This window comes from Mytilus edulis, chromosome 6 (assembly GCF_963676685.1).
Source record: "Mytilus edulis chromosome 6, xbMytEdul2.2, whole genome shotgun sequence".
Lineage (NCBI taxonomy): Eukaryota > Metazoa > Mollusca > Bivalvia > Mytilida > Mytilidae > Mytilus > Mytilus edulis.
In genome coordinates this window covers 18,690,707-18,718,500 of record NC_092349.1, presented here as the reverse complement: position 1 = coordinate 18,718,500, position 27,794 = coordinate 18,690,707, and the positions used below count along the sequence as shown (strand labels likewise).

Sequence of the window (27,794 nt, the reverse complement as noted above, 5' to 3'; positions counted from 1 at the left end):
GAGAAAACTAAGGACTAAGCAACACGAGCCCCTACAAAAACTGGGATGATATGAGGTACTCCGGAAGGGTTAGCAGATCCTGCTACACATGTGGCACTCGTCGTGTTGCTCGTGCTGTTATTATAAACTCGGTAAACAATCTAATTCGATAGGTCACATTCGTGAAAAGGTACCAGGATTGTAGTTATGGAACATATTGATGTATAATGGGAGCTGTAAAAAGAGAATAGAAATGTATGCTTTGATTTTCTTTTTGGAACAAATGGAAGATTTGCTGATGTTTTGGAATAGGTAATTTTTCACTTGCCATATTATAAAATTGAGAATGGAAAGGGGGAATGTGCCAAAGAGACAACAACCCGGCAATAGAAAAAAAAACCAGCAGAAGGTCACCAACAGGTCTTCAATGTATGTTTAAATCTTTGTCACATTGTTCAAACACTACAGAAAAGGAAAAAGGGAGACACAGAACTTCGTTACAAACCAATGGCATAGGGACATCTATACAAACGCTGGTTTGTACAGAAACTGGAAAATTCTAACAAAACAACAATTAAAAAAGTTATCTAAAACAAGCATTTATAATATTATAAAAAATATACAATTTAAAGCCCGTCATACATTCCGGATTTTTACTGCGGTCCTTAATAAAACCATTCCCAATTAAATGTCAAATGTCAAGACAGCCTCGATAGTATCTTGGTCCCCTCCTGTCGGGTCAATCAAAAGACTATAAAACTGCTTTTATATTTACGTCTTCTTTAAGCACACGGCTTGATTAAAGAGAACGCCCGAGCAAAGACTTTTCGACCCCGAGTCTGACTAATTATCCGGTGGTCTGCTATCAAATCGTATTAATTGTCTGCACCTGAAATAAATAAAAAATATGAGTTCAAAATAGTAGAATTGATAAATCAGCAAATGAATACTTGTCAGTAGCGGATCCAGAAACTTTCCTAAGTGAGGGCCGACTGACTGCCTAATCAGTTCATGCTTCAATGATTCCCTATATAAACAACCAAATTTTTCTCAGAAAAGGTGGGGGCGGGCCCCTGGACCTCCCCCTAAATCCGCCTCTGCTTATTTAAATAGAATTTGAAATTAGATGTGAATGTTTTTTTTCTCTAGTTGTTGAGAGAATAAAACGGTTATTAAACTAAAGAGGGTAATAATAGATAATCGTGAATTATAACCAAATGGTGAATGTAAAGATAAATCGATTGATCTTTTATGACGTGAAATGTATGTGGTGATGTCATAATTATAATATCAGAAGGAAGCAATAGTCTGAGTCATAATTCAGATGTGAATAACGAAAACAGAAAACAAACTAACCATACTTTTTTAATAGAAAATCATTTTCTGTTGAGGAAAGTTTTAATCATTTTCTGTTGAGGAAAGTTTTAAATTGGCTACGGATTAGAGAAATATATATAAAAAATATTTTTCAGAAATTTAATTCAATTCTAGTTTAGGAACAAATATTTTTTTTAATTACAAATGCATTTACAGCAAATTATACCAAATGGTAGAAAAGGGTATTATATATATACAAGCTGATTACCTTTTATACTTGGTTCAGTATCGGGTCGATTATTTTAATCCAGTCAGCTTCTGACCTTTTGGCTTGGTCATCGTCTGCTACTACAACGTCATTTATCATAAATGTAGGAGTTGCTTTTATTCCCCCTTAAAAGAAGATATTTTAAATTGGTGAATTAGCATTGTAAGATATGATGTGGCTTAACATTCTAGGAATTTATCACAAGAGAGCAAAAGTATGCAAAAATAAGTATGGCCGTATACGGTGACCTATAGTTGTAAATGTCTGTGTCATGTTGGTCTCTTGTGGACAGATGTCTCATTGGCAATCATACCACATCTTTTTTTCTTATATAAACAATTCAAGATCGGTACACGCGAGTTTTAACGATCATCAAAAAGTTAAACATGAATGCTTTTTGATAGACTGCAAAACACAAGTATTAGTTGTTGGTATTTTTATATTTTAATAATGACGGTTTTTTTTTTTAAATGAAAAGTTGTCAAAGGGTAACAACAATCAATAGCACAATAAGAATATACATATAGAGGCCCGCATCCTATTTAACTCGCCGTTTCAGAATCTAATTCATTCTTGGTAATATGTTTTAAAAGCTTACACCAAAACGTTGTGATTGGTTTAGAATGTTCTAAACAATATAAATCCATCCAATAGCGTAACGTTATTTTCATTTTGGTGTACGAACGATGAGATTACCCACATTCATTTAGATTCTGAAAAGGCGAATTGATTCATGTCGGGTCGTTATATAGCCGACTATATGGTATTGGTTTTTTTACATTGTTGAAGGCTATAATTGCTCACATCTATTGCACAAGTTGATTTCTTGTACTTTTCTCTCTGCAGATTTAAAAAACATTTATTAGAAGAAAATAATCAATCTTACTCGAATAACCATGTTCTCTTTCGACTTGACACTCGTGTCTGGTTCGACTATTTGTTAACATCTGTTTAAATTCAGCTGCTGACAGTCCCATGCTCGTTGCTAGCTCTACCATTTTCCTTTGGAAAACATTTACAATGTCACAAGATGATTTTAGAAATTAAAACGATACAACAGTTAATACTGAATATAACTCTCCTTCTCCATGTTTTGCAGAAACGGTTTATAATGGTTAAAATAGTTAACGAGCAGCAAAAAAGATGCAAATTCATGTATAAACAAGATTTAAAAATAAACAAGATTTTTTTAAAAATCAAAATAATATCATCAATTGATACCCATTGGTAGTATCTTTCGAGTTCGATGCATTTCCATCAAAAACTTTGGTTTTAGTGAACATCATTCGTGTGTTTAGCGGCACATCTTATTCCTCTTGCAAAAATAGCACAATAGTACTGAAAAAGCGTTAAACATCAATCAATCAATCAATCAATCACATTAGATTGTAAAGAAGGACTAATGTTTATTATATACACTGTTATTCATTGACAATGATTTAATCATTAATCAAATATAACTTCAATAGATAAAGTACATACGATATAGCTTGGTCCTTGGTGAGTGTCTTAAATATTTCAAAATGGCTGTATATATTTTGTGTCCAGATAAATGTCTTTCTTCCGTTTGTCATCTTGTTAACTGCATGGGTTCCCTGTTAAATAAAAAAATGTTCTGTATGTAAAAACATAAGTTACATGTTGGAATATCGAAAAGTAAAAATAACGGAACCAATAGCTGTTTCCTCGACACTAGCAAGGTTAGTATAGGGGAGGGGTGCAGTACTAGTTCTGTATTGTTTTTGTTTTTCATTCATTTTTCTTTGTTTTTGTTTTTATTTAGGGAGTTCGCTTTTCAGTTTCAAAATAATTTACTTTTTAAAACACTAGTTTATATTTATAGGGGATTAATAAAGGAATCAAAAGAGCAAAAAAAATATAGATCAATGTGCTTTAAGTTCTCAAAAACTATTAGAAATGATTAAAATTTTATAAGACTTTTACAGATGGCTTATCATTATACATATAAAAGATTTATAAAAAGAAAAATGGGGGTCAATGGGCAAATTGTTTAAAGGCATTCGAATGTATAAAACCAGAGGATTCCAAAAATCTGACAAAATTCAAAAAACATGAAAAGCGAACTTCTTAAAAGCGATTGTCTTTGGTATAAAACTCTATTATAATACTTTATCCCTCCGATGTCCCTGATCAATATTTATTGTAAAAGGCTCCTTGAAATTAAGATTATTTTAGACATAAAACTTTCAGAGATATTATGTATCCTCACCACCATAGAAGGATTGCAATTGACAAAGTTTTTTTTAAATTATTTCCTCAATTTTGGTAAACATAAAATGTTACTATTGTAAATTTTGATGTGTGTGCATCGTTTCCCAGAAATCGAAGACAATATTATACACTGAATTCACCGTTAAGGAATCTAATGCATTGTGGTGTTTTTTTTTAAAGTGTACACCAACACATTGTGATTGGCTTAAAATGTACTCCAGAATGAAAATTCAACCACTGACGTATCATTTTTTTCGTTTTGTTGCACAAACAATGATATTACCAAAAGTCCTTTAGTATCTAAAGAGGGTAATTTAACGAAGATATTTTTGATGTTATCATCATGATTTCAGTTGCCAATAGTTACTACGGGGTCAATGCGACCTTATTTTCTGAGACATTTCCTCCTACTTTCCCATTCATTTGAAAGAACTTTACCCTCAATTATTTTTTACTGCAGACAAACACACATCAAATGTTGAAGTTACAGAAATATATGAGCGTAACTATGTTGATTTGAATATTCAGGTATATGCCCTTTGGTGCATATTTATTGTTTCTTTTAAGACTTCCACATTCAGATGGGCTAAAGATTGAAGCTAGTCTAACCATATGGAAATATCAGTAAACTGTTTGCTAAAAGCCGTACGGGTACGATCGGTAGATCAAGAAAAACACTAAGTTCGCATTATTTTTTTTCTTGATTATTATCAAAACTTGAAAATATAGCATAAAAAATCAGACATTCAACATTTTTTTGTAAAGTAAACCAGGGAATAATATCTTTTTTTTTTAAAATAAAAGATGGATTGGTTCGGGGTTCTGTGTTTTCTCATCATTTGTACAACTACCCCTTACTCTTTTGTGGAATTTTGTGATTTTAAAAATGCTTCGCGAGAATTAATGTTTTATAGTAAAGTAACAATTTCCATAATTCCTTATGAAAATTTCAACACGGAGGCTTATATCTTAAAAATCATCAGGACTTACCATAGTAACTAGGAAAGAATTTCTATGATACGGTAAAGGAAACAGATGCATGCGGAATCTCAACTTGTCCGGTCCGTAATGGTCTGCAAGTTTTACAACGGTTTGAAACGCAGCTTTGCTGTCTGGACAAAGAGGTCCCATGTAGACATCAAACTCGACTAGCGCAACATTGCTGCTTTGTGCTCCATAAATAAATCCCAATGGTCTCGAAGGCACAAGCGTAGTTTCGTAAGCCAATGGAAGTAATAATAAAACAATTTTAACGAGCATTTTTTTCCCTGCAATTAAAAATTAGAAACCTTAAATAAATCGCCTTTTCAGATTCTAGAGTACTATGGGTAATCTTATTGTTCGTACACCAAAATGAAAATAACGTTACGTCATTAGTTGAATTACGATTGTTTATCACGTTTTAAAACAATCCAAACGTGTTGGTGTACGCTTTTGGAAATATTACCCATAATGCTTTTGACGTTACGTACGGTGTTCGGTTTAGTAATGATAACGTTAGTTGATGTCGTTTTTCAATTATTTCATCCTACTTCTGTACCAAACGTCAAAGCTTTGCAGCTTTTTATAAGACGGCTTTCATTTTGATGTTTAACTATATATTTAAAAAAAACAAACCATGTTAACATTACTGATTACTAGTATATATTTTTGACATCATATTCTTAACAAAATGAAAGTGTATATTTCAAATATTTGTCACTGCCCAAGCATGTCAATTGTTGCAAAATGCATTTATATATCCTCTATGATTCTCAGAATTCCGTCATCACAAGTATCTAGGACTAGGCATTTATATCGATTGGAAACAGCCAGTACCAAAGCTTTTTGTGCTACAAGAGTATAAGTATAGATTCCTACACTGCAACAAGTGTATTACGATATTTCTCCACTCGAGACAGTTAAATTTTATTATTTAAAGCGCGAGGCTTGCCGAGCTCTTTAAGTAACTAAAATTTAACTGTCGAGAGTGGAGAAATATCGTAATACACGAGTTATAGTGTAGGAATCTGTTTCTCTAATGATTTTTATCCTTCTTTTTCAAAGATTTTCAGAAACTTGTGTTCTTTATATGCGACGTCATCAGGCATGGTCGCCTTTTTTCATGACGTCACAATAGGAAAATTCAGAAGAAAACAAAACATTTAGACGTCATAATCAAATTTCGACTAATCATTTGCCGAGAACAGATTTTTCACTAGTGAGGAGAAATATTTTTCTCACACCGGTCAGGAAATGTGAAAATAGCACAAAAATTAGAGAAATGTTATTAACCCACCTTCAACTAGTTTTCTAACTACAGTTCGCGAATATAATTTCAGGGTCTTTTTATTCGTATTATCAACATCTTAAATATGTATCTTTCAAGATGATTATTATGAAAAATAATCCTTGTTCAGGTCAATCGCAGCAACAGCTACTATTTATCCTCTGTTTGCTTTATCTATAATTCTAGTTTCATCCTCAGATTTCAAAATGAAAACGGCAGTTTAGAATTGTTCATTTTATTTAAAATTCAAAAATCATCTACAGTCCTTGAAATATAATGATTAATTTCAAATGCGTCTGTTTGTCGGATGCGTGGAAATTACTTTTAGTGTATACAAAATATACAATCGTACTAGCAGACGCATCTACACAAATGTATGTTACTAGAATCCAAAAAACGAAAGCTTCGGCATGTTTAAAGCTTGTGCTACATATATATTCATCCGAAAATTTAGAGTAATATTTTGATAAATTTACATTTTCTTGTTGATTTAAATAATTATTCCAAAAAAAATATCTCCCAAAATAATATCATCACACAGAACGTGCCACATGCTAAAGACACAACATGCTACACTTTGGGGTCGCCCCGATATTCCGACACCCCGTTAGTCCGACACTCCATTGGTCCGACACCCCAATTGTCCGACACCCCATTAGTCCGACACCCCGTTAGTCCGACACTTTTAACATAGATTATGACATTATATATAACTATGCAAATGCTTGAAATACTGAAAAACATAATTGCAAACTACATTCGTACATTACAAGATATATAAAATTTACACTCGAAAACATGCTAACAAATCTGTTCCTAGTGTCAATTTCTTTTTGGGATGTACAAGTACCCGGCCACGTTCACTTGTATTTTTGTCCATTTGATGAGTTAAGCCATTTTCAACTGATTTGTATAGTTCGTTTTTAAGTTGTACTGTTATACATTTGTACCACTGTCCCAGATTAGGGGGAGGGTCGTTGGGATATCGCTAACATGTTTTATCCCGCCACATTATGTATGTATGTGCCTGTCAGGAGCCTGGAATGCAGTGGTTGTCGTTTGTTTATGTGTTAACTATTTGGCCTTTTAAAGCTGACTATGCGGTATGGGCTTTGCTCATTGTTAAAGATCGTACGATGACCTGTAGTTGTAATGTCATGTTGGTCTCTTGTGGGGAGTTGTTTCATTTGCAATCATACCACATCTTTTTTTTTTATATATACTAGTATATATATATATATATCGTCACGATTAAAACAACGTCATCACACAATTTTAGGGGAAACAAGTTCCATTTCAGGGAATCGACAATCACAGTTGACTTATAAATTCCTAAAAGGTGTTTCATATATCCACTTGTTGAAGCCTACCTGAAAATTAGCAAAATCATAAAAACTTTAAATGAGGAACGTCGATTTTGTTACAGTAATATCTTCTGATTACTTAACTTTTAGTTCAAATTATTCTATTTATGTTATCAACTACTCCTTAATTCTATTCAATGATAACGAAGCTGTTCATTAGACTCCGTGTAATATGACTATCATATGCTAATAAATAGGTTCATTTTTAGCTTACCTGACTTGAAAGGTTAAGTAAGCTTTTCTCCTTACTCTAACAAGGCGTCCGTCGTCCGTCTTCGTCGTCGTCTGTTAACTATAACAAATATCTTCTTCTCTGAATCTAATGACCCAATTTTAACCAAACTTGGCCACAATCATCATTAGGGTATCTAGTTTAAAACATGTGTCCAATCGATGACCACGCCTGCAAACCAACATGGCCGACATGGCTAAACATAGAACATAGGGATTAAATGCAGTTTTTGGCTTATATCTATGGAACTAAAGCGTTTAGAGCAAATCTGACAGGTGGCCAAAATGTTTTTGGATTTAGATTTATCTGCCCTGACATTTTCAGTCGAATCCGACAACCCGTTGTTAGGTTGCTGTCCCTGAGTTTGTAATTTTACGGAAATTTTGCAGTTTTTTGTTATCATTATAATATCTAATATTTAATATTATTAATTATGATTGTAACCTTGTTTTACATGATTATCTAAGCATCAGTAAATGCCGGTGTGCGACACAGGCTCTTGAGAGCCTCCAGTTGAATTATGTACAGTTACGAGATGACAGTATATATTGTCTATGTATGTTATAAACTACGAGGTAGTTTTCAAAGGAAAATGCCTGTATAAGTACGTCCGTAATATTATGTTAATAAGGAGCATGCATACAATTCTTGTAGTGCATTCGCGTGCATTATGGCCAATATGACGACCCATGTATCTAGGTACCTGCGAACGCTGTTATATATGCGTTATATTATCATGACTATGATATGCATGATTTTTACTGATATATATTTCTCAAGAAGTTTGAACATTTTGACAAAGAAATGTTGTATACTCTTTGGTTGGGTGGTTGTCTCTTTGACATATTCCCCATTTCCATTCTCAATTTTATTAAAACAAATATGCTCTTAAAATTTCATTGGTTATATTAATATACCGTACAGCAGGTTGTTTTCGCGTGTGTAACAATTCACGATTTTCATTGAATAAGGTATATATGCGAAATATTTTGGAAGTTATTATTTTGGCGGATTCATAACTTTAATCATACCTTTGCATGTTCACTTGCGGAATTTAATTTGGAGATTTTATTCTATCCGCGAAAATTTACACCCCGCAAAAACAACCCGGTATCCGGTATATGAAGCGATAAAGAACTCCATTTTGCATTCGATGACGTCAGCGTATGTAGATTTATGCGCAGCAATACTTGTTTAACGCACAGCTGCGCCATGAGCGCATGATACGTCTGTCGTCTTGTGTGTGAATTTTTATGCTATTATCAGTAATTATAGTTTCATATATATGGCGTGACTGGTGAGAACCCTCCTTTTTTTTATATAAAACAATTAATAACTCTAAAATAAAATGTTGAATCATCACCAAAAAGTATACAGATTTTTAGATTAATAAAACTAAGAAGTATGTTAAGTTTTAAGCGATAAACATAAATGGCTTTTGAGATACGGCGCGACATGTGTTAAAATTACACCCCTGTTTTAGTTACAAAGTCCCGTAACTCAAAATGTTTTAATCTTATTGTCATCAAAAAGTATACAGATCGTTCGATAATCAAAAGAAACAACTATGTTATTATAATTTTCATGAAATTTGGATGAGTCGTTCTCAAGTTATGATGCGACATGTTTATGCCGGACAGACAGATGGACAAACGGACAGACGGACATTTGTTTACCATAATACGTCCAGTCAAAGTTTTAACGTGCGTATAAAAACAAACACAGAACTGCCATAACATTACTTTCAATACTTGAATTGCATTTATTTTGTTGATATTTTGATACCTTGCCTAGCTAGATGCGTTTTGTAATAAGATATATGTACGTGGTTTTTGTCGAGTCTGCTCGACATGGGGATAGTGATCCGGCGGCGTTAGCTATCTTTTTAAAAGCTTCATATTTTAGAAGGTGGAAGACCTGGATGCTTCATACTTTGTATATAGATGCCTCATGTTACGAAGTTTCCGTCAGTCACATGTCCAATGACCTTGACCTCATTTTCGTGGTTCAGTGACTACTTGAAAAAAAGTTAAGATTTTTTGTAATGTTAAATTCTCTCTAATTATAAGTAACAGGATAACTATATTTGGTATGTGCGTACCTTGCACGGTCCTCGTGCCCGTCAGAGAGTTTTCACTTGACCTCAACCTCATTTCATGGATCAGTGAACAAGGTTAAGTTTTGGTGGTCAAGTTCATATCTCAGATACTATAAGCAATAGGTCTAGTATATTCGGTGTACATGTCCAACTGGCAGGTGTCATCTGACCTTGACCCCATTTTCATGGTTCAGTGGTTATAGTTAAGTTTGTGTGTTTTGGTCTGTTTTTCTTATACTGTATGCAATAGGTCTACTATATTTTGTGTATGGAATGATTGAAAGGTGTACATGTCTAGCTGGCAGGTGTCATCTGACCTTGTCCTCATTTTCATGGTTCAGTGGTCAAAGTTAATTTTTTGAGTTTTGGTCTTTTTTTTCTAATACTATATGCAATAGGTCAACTATATTTGGTGTATGGAAATATTTTATAATCTATATGTCAGTCCCGCAGGTTCATTGCTCAGTGTTAAGTTTTTGTGTTTTGGTTTGTTTTTTTTCTTAAACTATAGGCATGCAATAGATCAACTATATTTGTTGTATAGAAGAATTGTTTGCTGTTCATGCTTGCCTGGCATGGTTCATCTGACCTTGACCTCATTTTCATGGTTCATTGGTCAATGTTTAGTTTTCTTTGTTAATGTTAAGTTTTTGTGACAGTTGTAATAAAGCTTTATATTTAGGACTATCAACATAAAATCAATGATTAGTGAAGAAGGCAAGACATTTCTGCGTGTGCACTCTTGTTTTTCTTGGTTCCGTGAAATTACTATTGCACAATCGAATACCGGTAACAAGTAAGAATATAACGATCTTCTGATGAGACTTTCTTTGTAGTGTTGTTTATATCCTTCCAGATCACCTAGTTACATTTCAGGTTGTGAGTGCGAGTTTTTGTTTTGGACAACTTTTATTTTTCTTAATAGTCAAATTGAGCATGGAAATGGGGAATGTGTCAAAGAGGCAACAATAAGACCAAAGAACAGACAACAGCCGAAGGCCATTTATGGGTCTTCAATGCAGCGAGAAACTCCCGCACCCGGAGGCGTGTTTCAGTTTCAGTTGGCCCATAAACAAAAATGTATAGGGATTGTTTTACTTGAACATTTGTATTGTCCTTTTTTCTTATATTCATAGTAGGTCGATTTCTTTTGTTGCCTTTGATATAGATACTCTAGGGGTACCCCTTCATCTAAGTCGCAAAATTGTTCACTTTTATTTCAAAAACAATAGATCTATATAAAAGGACAAACAAAAAGCAATCAAACAAATACGGAAAGAACTCACAGTTTTCGGTTTCGGTCAAACTAACCAATGAATCTTTATCTGTAATCAACAATATTGAATCAATTTATTTACCAATAAATGAGTTGAAGTTGAAGATTTTTGTTTGCATCTCCCGCAATGGAGGCAGTGGCGGATCCAGAACTTTTCCTACGGGGGGTGGGGGGTGCGCCCGCTCCAGTCATGCTTTAGTGATTTCCTATATAATCAACCAAATTTTTTCCATGAAAGGGGGGGGAGCCGGACCCCCAGGGGCCCCCTGGATCCGCCTATGGGAGGGGTGAGGGGTAAGCAATTCCGTTCGGATAGCGAGTGAATTGACAAGTTAATTGATGTGGAAAGTGTGTGTTCAAAGTTTCGGTATGCAAGTTATCTTATGTTGTTCCTCGTAAAGATAAATATTGACATAATAGTACTATCGATGTGTCCCTGATTGCTCTAAAAAACTGGTCTAACACTAGGTTCACAAATTAGTAAGTTTCTGTATATCAGCTTACTACTATTGGTCGGGATTAATTGTATTGTCGGACTATTGGTGTGTCGGACCAATGGGGCGTCGAACTAATGGGGTGTCGGACCAGTAGGGTGTCGGACCAATGGGGTGTCGGACTATTGGTGTGTCGGACCAATTGGGCGTCAAACTAATGGGGTGTCGGACCAGTAGGGTGTCGGACTAGTGGGGTGTCGGACTAATGGGGTGTCGGACTAACGGGGTGTCGGAACATCGGGGCTGCCCCCTACACTTTCAGTAAATGGGAAATACCAGTGGCGGATCCAGGGGGGGGGGGGGGGGTTCCGGGGGTGCGCACCCCCCCTTTATTTTTGCCGATCAATGCATTTGTATCGGGACATATGTTTTGCACCCCCCCCCCCCTGCACCCCCTTTGCCCTGGGTTAGCACCCCCCTTTCGAAAATTCCTGCATCCGCCCCTGAATACAATTATATATTATAATGTTACATTCACGTTTCGTTCAAAAATCGTTCAATTTGGACGTGGTAACATTTACGGGAGACACGGACAACTAGATGGAAATTGATGAAAAATTTGGCGTGTCCTAAGTTAACCTTGAAGGCTTAACCAAATCTTTAAAAAAAAAATCGCATTTCAGTAATAACATTTGTGTGCATAGTTCATTTGTCTGTCACAAATCTAAAATACCCTAAATTATCATCGTACTAAAAAATCTTGAACGATGGCTCTATGGTAACATTTACGGGAGTCACGGAAAATACTGAAAAAAAATAAAATGGGAGAAGCTATGTTAAAAATAAAAATATTTTTGTAAAATTCAATAAAATCACATTTTTATGTAGAGGTGGCGAACCTTTCCTATTATTTATATAAAAATATTATAATATTGAAGTGTTAGCTTTCATTTTTGTGTACTCGAATTTTCAAATCTTACAGCTATATGGAATTTCGAAAATGGCTGCCAGATTGCGAACTGACAGGATATTTATCGTGACCGTTTAACATAATAAATATGATCATATCATATCCCATCTGTACAAATTTTATCGAAATCCATTCAGTAGTTAGTATTTTTTCTTCGTTTTTTATTTGGATGGTTGGCGCTTGTTGTTACGTCTTACATGGCAAATACGGCAAATTATGAACACAAAATCATTGTTTAATCATATAATGAGACACAACATTAAATATATTTAAATCAGGTTTTATTTAATTTCGATTCAAATGAAGTTACTATTCAATAATGCGTAGATTTGATTTGTTTTTGTCATACTTATGCATCAAGAAATGGTCAAATGAAACATAGACCGAATACCACGTGCGTAACGTCTTTAGATTTAAAAAAAACGGCTAATTCTGAAGATAAGAAACAGAACAACATATATATGTGTGATACAATTATTTAATAACATAAATGGTACCAATGCTCTTGCACCAGGCGCGCATTTCGACCACCAATGTCTCTCCAGTAATGCTCGAGGCCAAAATATTTGAAAATCTAAAGCTTATTAAAAGATTAAGAGCTATCCCCCCCCCCCCCCCCCCCAAAAAAAAAAATGACAACTAAGTATAGCTAAAGCTACATTAAAACCTATGACAAATATATGGTGAATGTATACTTTACTTGGAAAAATCAGATCCTTAAATGTATAGATTCCACAAATAAATCAAATTAGTAAAACTATATAGTAAAACAGGATACATCTTCAAAATGAGAACAAAATGGAAACTTTTGTCTGAATAGGCAAATGAGACTACTGTTTCAAATAAGGGCGAAGGTTGGTACCTATTTAACCTTTAAACCCGCTGCATTTGTTTGCACCTGTCCTAAGTCAGGAATTTGATGTTAGTAGTTAGTTAATTATGTGGTTCATACGTGTTTTTCGTTTTTTATATAGATTAGACAGTTAGTTTTCCCGTTGGAATTATTTTACACTTGTCATTTTTTAGCCCTTTGTAGCTAGCCGACAGCAGTGAGCCAAGGCTCTGTGTTGAAGACTGTACTTTACCTATATTTAACAAATTGTGACTAGATGAGAGAGTTGTCTCACTAGCATTTATACCACATCTGCTTATATCTACTAATTTAAACATAACGCGAGGGTACCCAAATTGAACCTATTTTGACAGTTTTTTTCACATAGGTTTTATAATGCTCCAAACAAAAGTTCTGGGTTTATTTTCTAGATGTATCATAATTTACTACTTAAGAATTGAATGCTTCTTTTTGTAACTTCATTGGGATGTAAAAGTGTTGACCGAAGTACATTTTGTATGAAGCGCGGAATCACTGTGAACGTTTAGTTCATATTGGAGCATTTGCATTATTCACGTATCTGGATACGCGCACGGATCGACGCATACGTATCGACCAGATTTGTTTAAAAAAATGATTTAGCCCTGACCTCAATTAAAACAATGATTAAAATTAAATGCATAAACTAATATCTTCATCGGGACCAACTTGACTTATAGTTTATCCTGTAGTTTCCTCATTTACGTGTTATACGATACGCTCGATACGGATACGCCAGCAAATACGTGAATAGTGCAAATGCTCTTAGACTAGTAGAGAATTTGCATTAATCAAGTATTTGGTGGCGTATCCGAATCGACGTATCGCATAACACATATACGAGGAAAGGGTAAATTAAATCAAGTTGGTCCCGATGAAAATACTATATAATGCATTTTATTTTAATTGAGATCGGGGTAAAATCATTTTTGTAAATAAACCTGTTCGATACGTATACGTCCAGTCGGAAACCCGGTTGAAATAGAACAAAAGAATCGAAGCTCTTTGTTAGAGAAGGCGATAAATGTGTACTGTATTGTTTACTATAGTGACAAAAATTTTAAAAGTTAATAGAAACAAACAAAATTAAAATTTTCTTCTCAATTACGAGGTGTTTTATTTTAAAAACACCATTTGCATAGGTTTTCAATTTATCTAGTACATAGTTAAGCAGAACAATTAGATTTCAAGTCGACGACATGGGTATCTTTCAAGTTGGATGAAGAAAATGCATAACCTCCGATTTTTTTGAGAACAAAAAAACACGGACGGAGAACATATCAATCTATTAGTTCAAAAATTTTCGTGTCTGCCCTTCCTTTGTGTGACTCAAGTAAAAATTCAAAAAAAAGGGGTAACAATTGTATCGAAAAGAGAAAATCGAGTGCGCCTTTTTATGTTAGGGCGTGTTTGAGTTGAATATTTTGTCTTGATATCGTACAAAGTAAGATTATTTCATACATCGTCTCGCTTCAGATTTTATTATTTTTATATGTCAAAGCTACAGATTTTCTTTAAAACACTCCGGCCTCACCCCCTATGGATTTTACTAAGGGAGCTACCATTTGATTTTTATGGGGGGGCTAGGATGAAAAATTTTGTCCTGCATTTTTTTTTAACTGTAATCTCTGTCATGCCTTTTTATTTTTAACTCTGTTCGGTCCTGCCTTTTTTTTTTTTAGTTTATCCTGATTTTTTTTTACCTAAATTGTCATCCTGACTTTTTTTTTTTGCAAGTGTCTAATCCTGCCTTTTTTTTTTACTCAAAACTCCTGTCCTGCCTATTTTTTTCAAATTTCATCCTAGCCCCCCCATAAAAATCAAATGGTAGCTCCCTAACCCTCTATGGAACCATATAACTTATCAAACTCCGAAACAGTGGTGACGTTGCTTCGCTAAACTATCATTGACTTGAGGCCGGATCGGTTTGGGGCCGGAACGACCGGATACCCATGTATAACACAAACAGCTAAGGTTAATGTATTAGAAAGCCAGGAATAGAGAATGATAAAACATATTGTGGTTCAATTTTAATTTTATTTTCTTACGGTGAATAGTGGAGTGCTACCATTATATAACAGTAGAAAATTCAATAATAAAAAAAAAAAATACGGGAAAATTTCCCGAATTTTTCATTGTACTAATGAACTCAAAATCGTTCAATTTTTTTTTGTCGTGTTTTGAAATCCCGGATCGGCGCAGAACACATAACTCTACTTCCTTCTCTGGTCTTGTTGTCGTGAGACTTTGATTAGTCTAGTAAAATATAGGAACTCAAGGAACACAATACCAATATTTCATTTTTAATCATTCTTTGTCTTTGGTATGAATAAACGTTAGGCCTACCTGATGCATTGCGTTTCTTTGTTTACATTGAACATGACGTCATAACTTAAATAACGTCACAAGTAAAATCCCTAGCAACTGAACCAAAATCGGAAACGTTACGGTATTTCCGTATCTTTTTTTTTTAACAAATATTTAAATTACAAAAAAAATAATTTAAACAAACTTCGTCCCCATTCACAGGTAACGCCTGCCTCATATTATAACTAAACCACAAATTAACAGGTTGGGAACAACCCTTCATATATATACTTCTTATATTTAGGGGTACATTTCAATTTTGTTGTAAAAACCCATTTTTGTTACAAAAGGGCACACATCTGTATTTTTGAAGATAAAATAGCCTTGCCCGTGTGACCTCACAATTATTTGAACTCATCTACATTGAATGTTTCCACATTTAAGTTATGTTTTTCTTTTTAATATATTATAAATGATCACTTGCAGACTTGGCACTTGTCCGAGCCGAGGGACAGTGACTGATTTCAGGCCTGAGCGATTCTTTTTGTTAGGTGGTGTTCCGAACCCGATTTAGGACTGGACAAATATTTAAAAGAGCTGTCAAGATCGAATTATAATAAAAGTTATAGTGTACAAAAATATATATTTCCACGATGTTTCATAATTTGTTTGATTAGTTCAATATAAATAGTTGATGGAATTAATTTACTCACTGGGCAACAAATGGAATATTATACTCTTTCCAAACCCAACAGGCAGATTGACTATAATATTATTTCCCTGGAGAATGTTTTCTATGGAGGAAATTTGTTCATGTTTCAGTGTCAACTGTGGATACAGCTGACATTGTACGTTCCGTATCGTCTCTGTAACATCCATGTTGGATTTGACAAGGGTCAAATAAGTATACATACACCAAAATATATCTCCAGTTTAAAATATCATTTTCTAAAAATTACTGCTAGCTTATATTGTGGTCTTTAAAATCTGTATTCAATTATTAATATAGTATAAAATTCCATACAAATAAAAACAATTTGGACATATTTAATTTTTTTTCAAGAATGTTGAAAAAAACCTACGCTAGCGTTAGGAGTTGGTGGCAGTGGTTAAAGTCAACGTAGCGTAGTAAAGAGGACGTAACCGCTGTTTCGGAGTTCGATAACTTATAGTATTCTGGGTAATGGATATTCAACCAATGATGTTGTAATATCTGCGTTTATTCCGGGAACGTCACGCACAAACCTTCGGGACATTTACTTGTTACGTAACGTCGCTACGGCGATACCAATTGTATATTTGTCAACCATTATTAAATTACTATCTGAACCATCAAGTCTTACTCCGATCTTTCAATGGCGACGAGGATTAAAAACAAAGAAAAAAGCAGTGTTTAGCAGCGTAAATAAAGAGAAAATTTACCGGAACACAGAATTGAAAGAAGATAGTGCTAAAACAGGGAATTAAAAGAAGATACTGATAAAATAGAGATTATGGACCGAGGAGAGCCCCAGCAGATAACGGTAATTACGGAAACTAGAAATTTACGATCACAACCATTTATACAGTCGGATGATCAGATATCTACAGGAAAACATTGGGAAGAATGGATGGAAAGTATAGAGAGGGAATTTAGATATTTCAGGATAACAGAACCTGCAGATAAAAAGGATGCATTAATCATTTATGGAGGAAAAGATATAGCAAGATTGGAAAGAAGCCTAAGAGATGAAGAAGGAGAAGATGAGTATAAAGTCTTAAAGAACAAATTGAATAAATATTACTTGCCAAAGAAGAACAAACATCATGCCAGGTATTTATTTTTAAAAATGAAGCCATTTAGAGATGAATACACAGTAACATATGTAACGAGACTGAGAGAAAAGGCACATGCGTGTGAGTTTGAAGCTACATGCGATGAAAGAATATTGGAACATTGCATTCAAACCATAACCAATCAGGATTTGATAAAGAGGGCTATAAGCAAAGGATGGAATTTAGATAAATTTGTGGAAGAAGCAGGACAGATGGAAGACACATGTTTACAGATGAAGGATATGAAAGGAGATCCCAGAGACATCGGTACGTTTTCAGCAAATAAAATTCAAAGCAACAGGTCAAACTATAGGGCACATGATGTTGAAGAAAATTGTGGTTATTGTGGATTTGATCATGGTGAGGGGAACAAATGTCCGGCATATGGTAAACAATGTAGAAATTGTGAAAAATATAATCATTTTGCATCAGTATGCAGAGCTGAAAAGAAAAAACAACAGTACAGAGCTGGCAATTTTAGACGAGAAGGAAGAAGTGTGAAGAAAACAACAGAAGAAAAAATTGAGACAGATTCGAATACAGATATATCAGATTATGATGAAGATGAAGATTATTTTGGAGAAACGACCAAACATATAATGAAAATAAGAAAGGTAAAGACCGTACAAGGCATAAGAGACATGGACAAAACAGTGACGGTAAGAATAGACGACGTAGATGTGAAGGTGGAACCTGATAGTGGAGCTGATGTAAACGTAATGGATGAAAACCAATTTCTAAAATTTCAGAGTAAAACATATGGTAATCCAGTATTAGAAAAGAGTAAAATCAAGTTGAGCACTCTGCAAAATTCATTACCAATCAAGGGAGAATTTAAAACTATCATAAGAAACAAAACATGTGGCACAGAGACAAAATTCGTTGTTGTAAAAGGAAAAATCAATTCTCCACCATTAATTAGTAAATCCACTTTGATTGAGCTAGGGATGATACAGATAAGAACTGATGGTTCTTTTGTAAAGAAAAACAAATTGAGAATACCAGACAGTGGACCAACTTTCAACTCCGAGAAACATAACCAAGTCACACCAGGACGCCAAATAGCCAATAAAGAAGTTAACTTATTAAGAAAACACAGCAAGAAAACACAGCAAATATCAAAGGTAAAAAAGAAAAATACATATACAGATAAGGAGCAGGAGATTCATAGAAGATATCACTCAAACTTAAATGAGGGGATAAATGAAAGAGACAGACAATGCAAACAGAAACTCAAAGGGTATGGTGAAAACAGAAACAGGAAAATTAAGAAAATGGGCCCCCCGCAAGACATGCGCGGGAGGGGGCAGTGGACATACAGAATTATGGGCCCCCCGCAAGACAGGCGCGGGAGGGGGCGGATAAAGAGAACTTTGGAAAAGTCAGGAAACCAGGACTGAAACATAAAGCATAAGAACCAGGAGACCGATACATAGTGAACATTATAGAGACTATTATAATTTATACAAATTGAAAGAAAGTGAACATCTATATTTTATCTTTATTACAAAAACATTAATAGTGAACAATACAGAGACTGTGATAATTTATACAAATTGAGAAAGTGAACATCTATATTTTATTTTATTTTTATTACAAAAACATTAGTGAACAATACAGAGACTGTGATACTTTACTTAATGTAATCAAACTTTATTTTACACATTTTAATTTACATTTATAAAGTCATTTTCTAATTCAAAGTTAAGGAGGAATGTAATATCTGCGTTTATTCCGGGAACGTCACGCACAAACCTTCGGGACATTTACTTGTTACGTAACGTCGCTACGGCGATACCAATTGTATATTTGTCAACCATTATTAAATTACTATCTGAACCATCAAGTCTTACTCCGATCTTTCAGATGTGACGTTGTTTACATTTTGGGGTACGACCAATTTTATTACCCATATTTGTATGTAACAATTCTTTTTATTGGCTAAAAGTTCCCATCCAATCCACGGTTGACATGTCGTAACTAAGGAATGACTAGCCATCTCGAGTTGCTTGGATTAACAAAATTAATGTTCGATCACTACAATATTATCGAAAGAAAACAACACCTACCTTTGGTGAAATTGTCTCCAAATTTGAATCTTAGAACTCAGTTTGAAGGTTCTCATCTGTTTGACGTCACGTTTATAACAGTGACGTCTATTTTCGCCAACATTAATCGTGAAGTTTCACGAAATTTAATTGTATTTCATATTTATACATTTTTTCAGGCTCTAACGTAATATTTCTTTTTTTGTAATTCATGAAAGTTAGAAAAGTCGCTGCCGCGTCAGCTTGGCGGCCTTTATCATAAAAATTACCAATTTTAGTAACAATTACTGATCATTACATGCTGTCTATCTATGTGTAAACGATTGTTTAATATGTTATTTATCTGATTTGAGTTTTTTCAATGATCTTCGAAAGTTCCTTTTCGTCAATTTTTGGGTGCCGACTTTTGGTTGAAGTACAACCGATGAGTTTAATGTAGACGAAGCCGGCGTCTTGCAGCCTAAATTGTATTAAAATAAAGAAGACTTGTATGTGCCTGTCCCAAGTCAGGAGCCTGTAATTCAGTGGTTGTCGTTTGTTTATGTGTTACATATTTATTTTTCATTCATTTTTATATATAAATATTTTAGTGTTCTCGTTTAAATTGTTTTACATTGTCATTTCGTTACCTTTTAAAGATGACTATGCGGTATGGGCTTGGCTCATTGTTGAAGACCGTACGGTGACCTATAGTTGTTAATTTGTGTGTCATTTTGGTCTCTTGTGGACAGTTGTCTCATTGGCAATCATACCACATCTTCTTTTTCATATTGGTATGATTACCAACGAGACAATTTTCCACCAGAGACTTACATGTATTGACCACAGACACCTGTCTCAGATTTTTTTTTTCTCCATATACCTTAATACCTTAATGTAACACAAGGTACTTTATTCGTATTTTTGAAAAATGTTAGCCGGTCGCGAAATTCCGTTAAATGCCGATTTCGCGGTTGTCAACCCCACTAAAACTTGTCATGTCATAATAATTTGATTTATCTACACAATGGTGTATAGCACGCCTACCTTTATTGTCGGAATCATCCGTAGCAATCCTACCAAGTGTGTCAATCGTAATTATTTCGTCTACCAACGCCAAATTGAACACATTAAACTCGCAGTAAATGATTAAATATGAAAATTATTTAAAAAAAACTTTTAGTTTTTGTTTGATTAGTACTTATCACCCAGTTAGTAAAATTGTAGTTAAGATAGCGTCAAAAAAATCTTACAATTGGTATTTGTGGTATGTCTAATAAGTTACGACTTTCTTTTTTTAGAGACAAATTTTCCCATTACATCAATGTCATTCAGACTCTCTGTGGAGCATCTTCACAGAGCGGGAGTGGATCGTAACCCTTGGCTAGCGAAGATGCTCTGGAGGGATTGTGATTGATATTCATATGATGAGGACATAATCTTTCAATCAGTTTAATTTAGGTCTGCCCTGGAGCTGTCATGTCAGTAACTGCTAGTAGTCCTTTGTTAATTTGTGTATAATTGTCATTTTGTTTAATTTTTATATATTTACTTTCGTAACTTAATTTGACATCGGACTCCTCTTAAACCGAGGTTTACTGTGCGTATTGTGATGCGTTTGTTTTTTCTACATTGGCTAGGGCGTATAGGGGGAGGGTTGAGATATAAAAAATATGTTTAACCCCGCCGAATTTTTGCGCCTGTCCCAAGTCAGGAGCCTCTTGCCTTAGTTAGTTTTGTATGGTTTTTAATCTTTGTTTCTCGTGTATAATTCGTAGTTTAGTATGACGTACATTATCACTGAACTATATAGTATACATATTTGCTTAGGGGTCAGCTGAAGGACTCCTTCGGGTGCGGGAGTTTCTCGCTGCAGTGGAGACCCATTGGTGGACTTCGGCTGTTGTCTGCTCTATGGTGGGGTTGTTGTCTCTTTGACGCATTCCCCATTTCCATCTCAATTTTATCTCTTTGGACTTTACGTATGAAATGGGATAAGATTAGATAACTCTGAGAAACATATCGACCTTCCCATAAAATTTGACCATCGGAAATCGAGATATAAAAAGAGAGCGGGGAGATCCCTTTTACTGCGAGTTGTTTGTTTCCAATTTTGCGTCGGAAGACGAAATAATAACGATTGACATACTTGGGTAGGATTGCTACGGATGATATTGACAACAAAATCAGGCAAGTTATACGCCATTGTGTAGAAAAATCAATTTAGTCTAAGATTTCCGACATAACAAGTTTTATGTGGGGTTGACAACCGAGAAATTGGCATTTAACGGAATTTCGCGATTGGCTAACATTTTTCAAAAAAGCGAGTCAAGTACCTTGTGTTATATTTTAAATAAGGTATATATAAAAAAAAAAATCTGAGAAAAGTGCCTGTGGTATTGACGTAGAAATTTGCAACTGTACTTGAAACTGAAAAATATTTTTTTTAACTTCATGACGATATAACAAACTCTAAATATCCTCTTGTATAGATCTAGACAAGCAGTAAGAAATTTTCACAAAGAGAAAAGGGGGGGGGGGGGGGGTTCTACATAGACTAATTCCTCGTTCTTTCTACAGTAACTTGTTTGGAACTTTGCCATAGGAACTTGCCGTGGAGTACCGAATGTGTGGTTGGTATGGAAAATACATTAAGGGGCAACTTTGAACCAAAAAAAACATAAGTATAGTTAAACACTTCAGATCACCATAATTTCGTGAAATGAAGAAAACGTTTAGATCAACTCTTCTATTGCATGGTCGTAATACACCAATTATCCAATAAAATAAGCTCAATATTTAAACACACACGTTTAAAAGTTAGGACAAGAAATAGTTTCAACATACAATGACTATAATGGTGACCGGTAAAGGCCATTTCACGTTTTCGTCCTTCACATTCTATAGAGCGAAAAACCCAAATTGCGAAGTCGAAAACGCGAAAACGCTCACTCGAAAATGCGAAATCGGAAAGACATTTTTTCTCACGTTTTGCGCAATTTCGACTTCGCGATTTCGCTACATGTATGCATCGAGATCAAGGAAACTCACAAGAAGGACAACAGCATTCAGAACAATTAAACTTAGCAATATCTATATTAACTAAAAGAAAGTTTAGTGTTTTTTATCAATGAATTAGCGAACGTTATTGAAAAGTCACATTGTCAGATTTTTTACTATATATATTACATGAAGATAATAGTACAACAATGCATGAACTCAGGTTTTGTTATTCTATATCGCAATTTTTCAACTGCACCTAAAATGAAAAGTGAATTCATTAATACGCTTTTACATATAAATCAATCAATCAATCAATCAATCAATCAATCAATCAATCAATCAATCAATCAATCAATCATTTAATCACAAAATATAAATAGAAATCTGTAAACAAGTGCCCTATCGATCTGTATGTTTTATTTCTCAATGTCGTTGGGTTGTCGTCTTATTTACCTACGTAGTATACCCCTTCTTTTAATCTACCCCAAAGGTGACTGGGGTATAGAAATATGGTCACTTGGTCTTCTCCCGACCGGCAGTAAAACGCTTGCTGAAGTGGGGAGTCCGTTTAGCTGTGCGGGATGTATCAAGCTCGCAGTCACGTCCGTCAGAAGGGGACGTTAAATCCGATGTCTCGTGTAAAGAGAGTGCCACGCTCTTTGCACGTTAAGAACCCTTGCAACAACTCTTTGAGGGGTCCGTAGGTGGCCTGTTACAAGGCAACATTTCTGTCCCTATCCAATATACCCTCATTTTCCAGTGGCAGTTCAAATTTCCCCGACCATCATCGTAGATGGCCTCTATTACAACAACCTACGTATTATATTTATTGTGAACTTGTTCTCGTCCTGAATATGCATGAAATATTTGCCACTGGACGTTAAGCAACCAACAATCAACCTTCTTTTAATCATATGTAAAATGAACAATCAAATTGAGGAAACCACATGGGCCGTAAATAACTGGCAGATCATTCATATTAGTAAATTTGGTATTTTCTCCCCTTAATGTGAAAACATGTGTTTCTTGTCTCTGCTTATTTTTGTTGACCCTATGTGTCGACTTCGGTTTATTAGATAATGTCACTTGGACTTGAATCACTTCTGCATACATATATTATACATATTTTGATATCAAATTCAGATATTTAGTTGTGTACGTATTTGAAGATTTCAGATTTATAAACTAAAGAATAAAAAATGTTTTGAATCATCAAATGCATTTACATAAAATTTTGCAAGATAAAAGACGACATCATACAAGCTACCTATAATTATACTTGGTTCAGTATTGGGTCGATAATTTTAATCCAGTCAGCTTCTGACCTGTTGGCTTGGTCATCTTCAGCCACTACTACGTCATTTATCATAAATGTAGGAGTTGAAGTTACTCCCCCTGGAATAAAAAAGAACTCTGGTTTACAAGTATTGTAAGATTGGGGAACACTGTAAATATTCACATAACATAATCATACATATAAATAATAACCTAGTTTTTATCAATATTTTTGACAAAAATGTTATTAAAAAACAAAATGAGAAATATATACCATTTCTTTTCAAATTGTTCCTTCATTTTAATATAATAACATTAGATGTATATGTTTCATTATTATACGTTATTTTGATTGGCTAACAGCAATCTCGTGTCATTCTTCATTTCAAAATGAATTGCATGAATTGAATCATACATGATGACACACGTTCCCACAAAAAAATGCACCAAAAAAATATTAGAAAAACATTAATCGTGTTTTCATAATCATTGCGAAAAAATGTAAACATTCGGCGCTTCATACAAAATGTACTTCGGTCAACGCTTTTAGACCCCTATGAATTTACAAAAAGAAGCATTCAATTTTTTTTTTATTTTAAACACAGTTTCAAGTCAAAGAGATGATTAAGGATGACTGTACTCAGATGAGGTTTTGGAATAAGTGTCAATGTTCGGACTCCTCAGTGATTTTCCATACGATACAAGATAAAATATTTCCCCCCATAACACCTATTTATTTTTTTAATATAGAACTAAATAGCTCATAAAAGGTCATTTGACAAAATTTAAGCAGATTCTTGATTTTAGATCCAAATAATACCAATGCAAATATAAGGTTAAAGTCCGAGTCAGCTATTTCCCACCATATTTTATAAATCAAATATACCGAAAAGGAGCTCCATGACCTATCAATATCATTTGCTTATTTTGATCCATTTTTAAGTTAGCTAATACTATTCCAGCTTAAAGTATCAATTTTCAGTTCTTGATTTATTTGATTTTATCTTAGATCACCTTAGTACATACTTAAGGCGTCGTCTTTTAGCTCCCCATGAAATTTTAATTTTGGGGTTGTTATTTCATCTACGACACTAAACCATGCATGTATACATCGTGTATTCATATAGATACGATTCAAGGACAGAAGGAAAAACGGAAAAATAACGATAAGGTAAACAGCAAGTTTGTGCGCATGTGTCAAACATATTTTGTTTATATTTGCGAAATGAGGACGTCATTTTAGAATTATTAGGATTGCAGATAATGACTGGGCTAATGATTATCAGCATACAGTTGTATAGATACCATAAGTTGAATTATTATCTAATGTCTTAGATTTAAACATTGTTAAGGAGGAAAATAAAATGCTTACTCGAACAACCATGTTTCCATTCGACTCGACACTCATGATTGATTCCACTATTTGTTACCAGCTGTTTGAATTCGACTTCCGGTAATCCCATGCTCTTTGCTAGCTCTATCATTTTCCTTTAGATAAAGAACAATATATCACAGAGAATTATAACAGCTCAGGGAAACAAAATATAAAACAATAGAACTGAATATAATTTTCCTTCTCCATTTTTCGCAAAATCGATGTAATGGTTAAAATAGTATATGAGCAGATTAACTGATGTAGGTGGACTTAGAAGTCCAACTAATGCATCAGTAGCGTTTCAACACTGCGGTTTGCGAGTTCGAATTCCGTATTTTTAAATTAAGATAGTCAGTCAAACTGCCAAAGATCGTTGATTCTCTTTAACATTCCGGCTTTCTCTACCAATAAAAAGGGACGGACATGAAATAGGAACATAATGTTGAAAGTAGCTATAACCATCAATCAATTAATCAATCAACCAATCAATCAATCATTTTATATTGCAAGGAAGGTCTAAATAAATGTTTATTAAACATGTATTTACATCGTTATCAAATGACCATGAATTACTAAATATAACTTACATTTGTAACTATCTAAAGTACGTACATTATAACTTGGTCCTCGGTAAGAGTCTTATCATAAAATATATCAAGATGGCTGTATACATTTTGTGCCCAGATAAATGTCATGTTCCCGTTGGTCATCTTGTCCACTGAATGGGTTCCCTGTTGAATAAATAATATTTATCCAAAAGGGAAAAACTGTGCATGCTGTTATATCGAAATTTCAAATATTGGAGCTGATTGGAGGTTATTTCCATGACACTAGGTTATGGTGATCCCCAATTTGATGAAAAAAGTTTTGTGGTTAAGCAGATGACAAACAAAATATTCTGAATCTTGAGTTAAAACCAGAAGAACGATTCAGTCAATGGAAACTTTTTAAGTGTATTTTTCATTATTTTTAATCTTTCTCATTTGAACGGTATATTTTCTTAATTTCAAATAAAAGTCGGAGTATTGAAATTCAAATGTTTGTTTTTCTTCGACACAGCCTTTACCATTCCGTACAAAAATTTCTACGTAAAAGTTCGTAATTAAACCAAAACAATTAGAACTTACCATGGCAACTAGGAAAGAATTTCTATGATACGGTAAAGGAAACAGATGCATGCGTAGTCTTAACTTGTCTGGTCCGTAATGGTCTGCAAGTTTTACTAAAGTTGGTAAGGCAGCTTTGCTGTCCGGACAAAGAGGTCCCATGTAGACATCGACCTCGACTGGCGCAACATTTGTACTTTGTTCTCCATATATAAATCCCAAAGGTCTTGGAGGTACAGGAGTAGTTTCGAAAGCCAATGGAAGTATTACTAAAATAATTTTACCGAACATCTTTTTCTACAATAAAATTTTTAGAAACATAAAATAATTCAAAAGATAAGAAACAGAACCACCTATATATTTGTGATAACATTGTTTACTTATGACAAATTTATCTTGAGTCTATATTTTACTGGGTTAAATAATAATGTTGTTTTATGTACCGAATCTGAATCAAGTTTTATCATTTTAAAAGTGCATAGCCATTTTTTTAATTTGCAAATCTCTTATACTAAAATTAGATTGAGAGGATGTGGTATGAATGCAAGAAATCAAATGACAGAGCAGCAAGATATCTTAAATCGGTTTCAGACAATTTTGCACTTAGCTATGTCTGACAATAGTTATGTTTGGACTTGCAGAATATCATCACTGTGCTATCTTGGCCTTCCAAATCACCGGACTTTTAAAATCCTAATGATTAGCCATGGGATCAACTGGATAAACATGTGCACCAGCGTCAACCCCCGCCTCAGACCCCGAATCAGCTTCGACATATGCCACAGATATAAAGACAAAAAAAAATACACAGAAACAATAGTCTTCAATTTTAAATCATGCCATCAGATCTGAAATTTTATTTTGAAATTCAGACAGGTAAAATATGATAAATTTGTAATTTGCCTTTGTTTTAAATAAATTTTTCTTTTCATGAAAATCATACATGTACATGGATACAAATGTGTGGTAACGTTATTCCATAATTTGAACGTGTTGACTAAATATACTGCGCTTGATCGCTAAATACTGCGTTAGTAAGTAAGTGAGAACGTAAGTAAGAAATTATTTATTATAGTTACATGTGTATCATATTAACATACATTTATACAAAATATGTAATAGGTGAATTTGAATACTCAACTCCGGTCGACAGATTGTTCCAGTTGAATCAAAATATACCTACTGAATGAACTGTTATGTCCCTGTACGAGAAGATAAACATAGTACTAATACATGTATATAAAATGTATTTCTAACAATATTGATTAGTTTCTATTAATGTTCATCAGTGTAAAACTTAGTAACATCTGAAATAAAAATCTGTTCCAAATAATCAATAGCAAGATAAGTCAAGCAATTTATGTATAAACGTTTAAAATAAATAACTGTTGGGAAAAAACCCCTCACAAGTGAACGTCCATTTGATTTTCTTGGGAGGACGCAGGAGTATTTTGAAAATGGAGATACTGGAATAAAAAAGAAAGAACATGCATCGGAAAAGATAGAATAAATAGTCAATCCGCAAAACAATCTATTTGAAAATTTAGATCTCTGTACATTCTTTATCTTCATATAA

At 34.1% G+C, this 27,794-nt stretch overlaps 2 protein-coding genes across 2 annotated transcripts; both read right to left on the bottom strand.

Annotated features, from left to right (window-relative positions):
* Positions 1–600: 600 nt before the first annotated feature.
* On the bottom strand, positions 601–19,577 carry LOC139527303 (uncharacterized). The gene is made up of 6 exons (XM_071322656.1): positions 19,502–19,577; positions 4,787–5,064; positions 3,047–3,159; positions 2,451–2,566; positions 1,565–1,689; positions 601–868 (listed from the first exon to the last, which is right to left on the bottom strand). The coding sequence occupies exons 2-5, from the start codon at positions 5,054–5,056 to the stop codon at positions 1,568–1,570; spliced, it is 621 nt and encodes a 206-aa protein (XP_071178757.1). The 5' UTR covers positions 5,057–5,064; positions 19,502–19,577; the 3' UTR covers positions 601–868; positions 1,565–1,567.
* Positions 19,578–22,615: 3,038 nt separating this feature from the next.
* Positions 22,616–27,447, bottom strand: LOC139527301 (uncharacterized). Its single transcript, XM_071322655.1, has 6 exons — positions 27,402–27,447; positions 26,240–26,515; positions 25,725–25,843; positions 25,110–25,225; positions 23,730–23,857; positions 22,616–22,718 (listed from the first exon to the last, which is right to left on the bottom strand). Exons 1-5 carry the CDS (start codon positions 27,438–27,440, stop codon positions 23,736–23,738), a joined length of 672 nt encoding a protein of 223 aa, XP_071178756.1. The 5' UTR covers positions 27,441–27,447; the 3' UTR covers positions 22,616–22,718; positions 23,730–23,735.
* Positions 27,448–27,794: the final 347 nt, after the last annotated feature.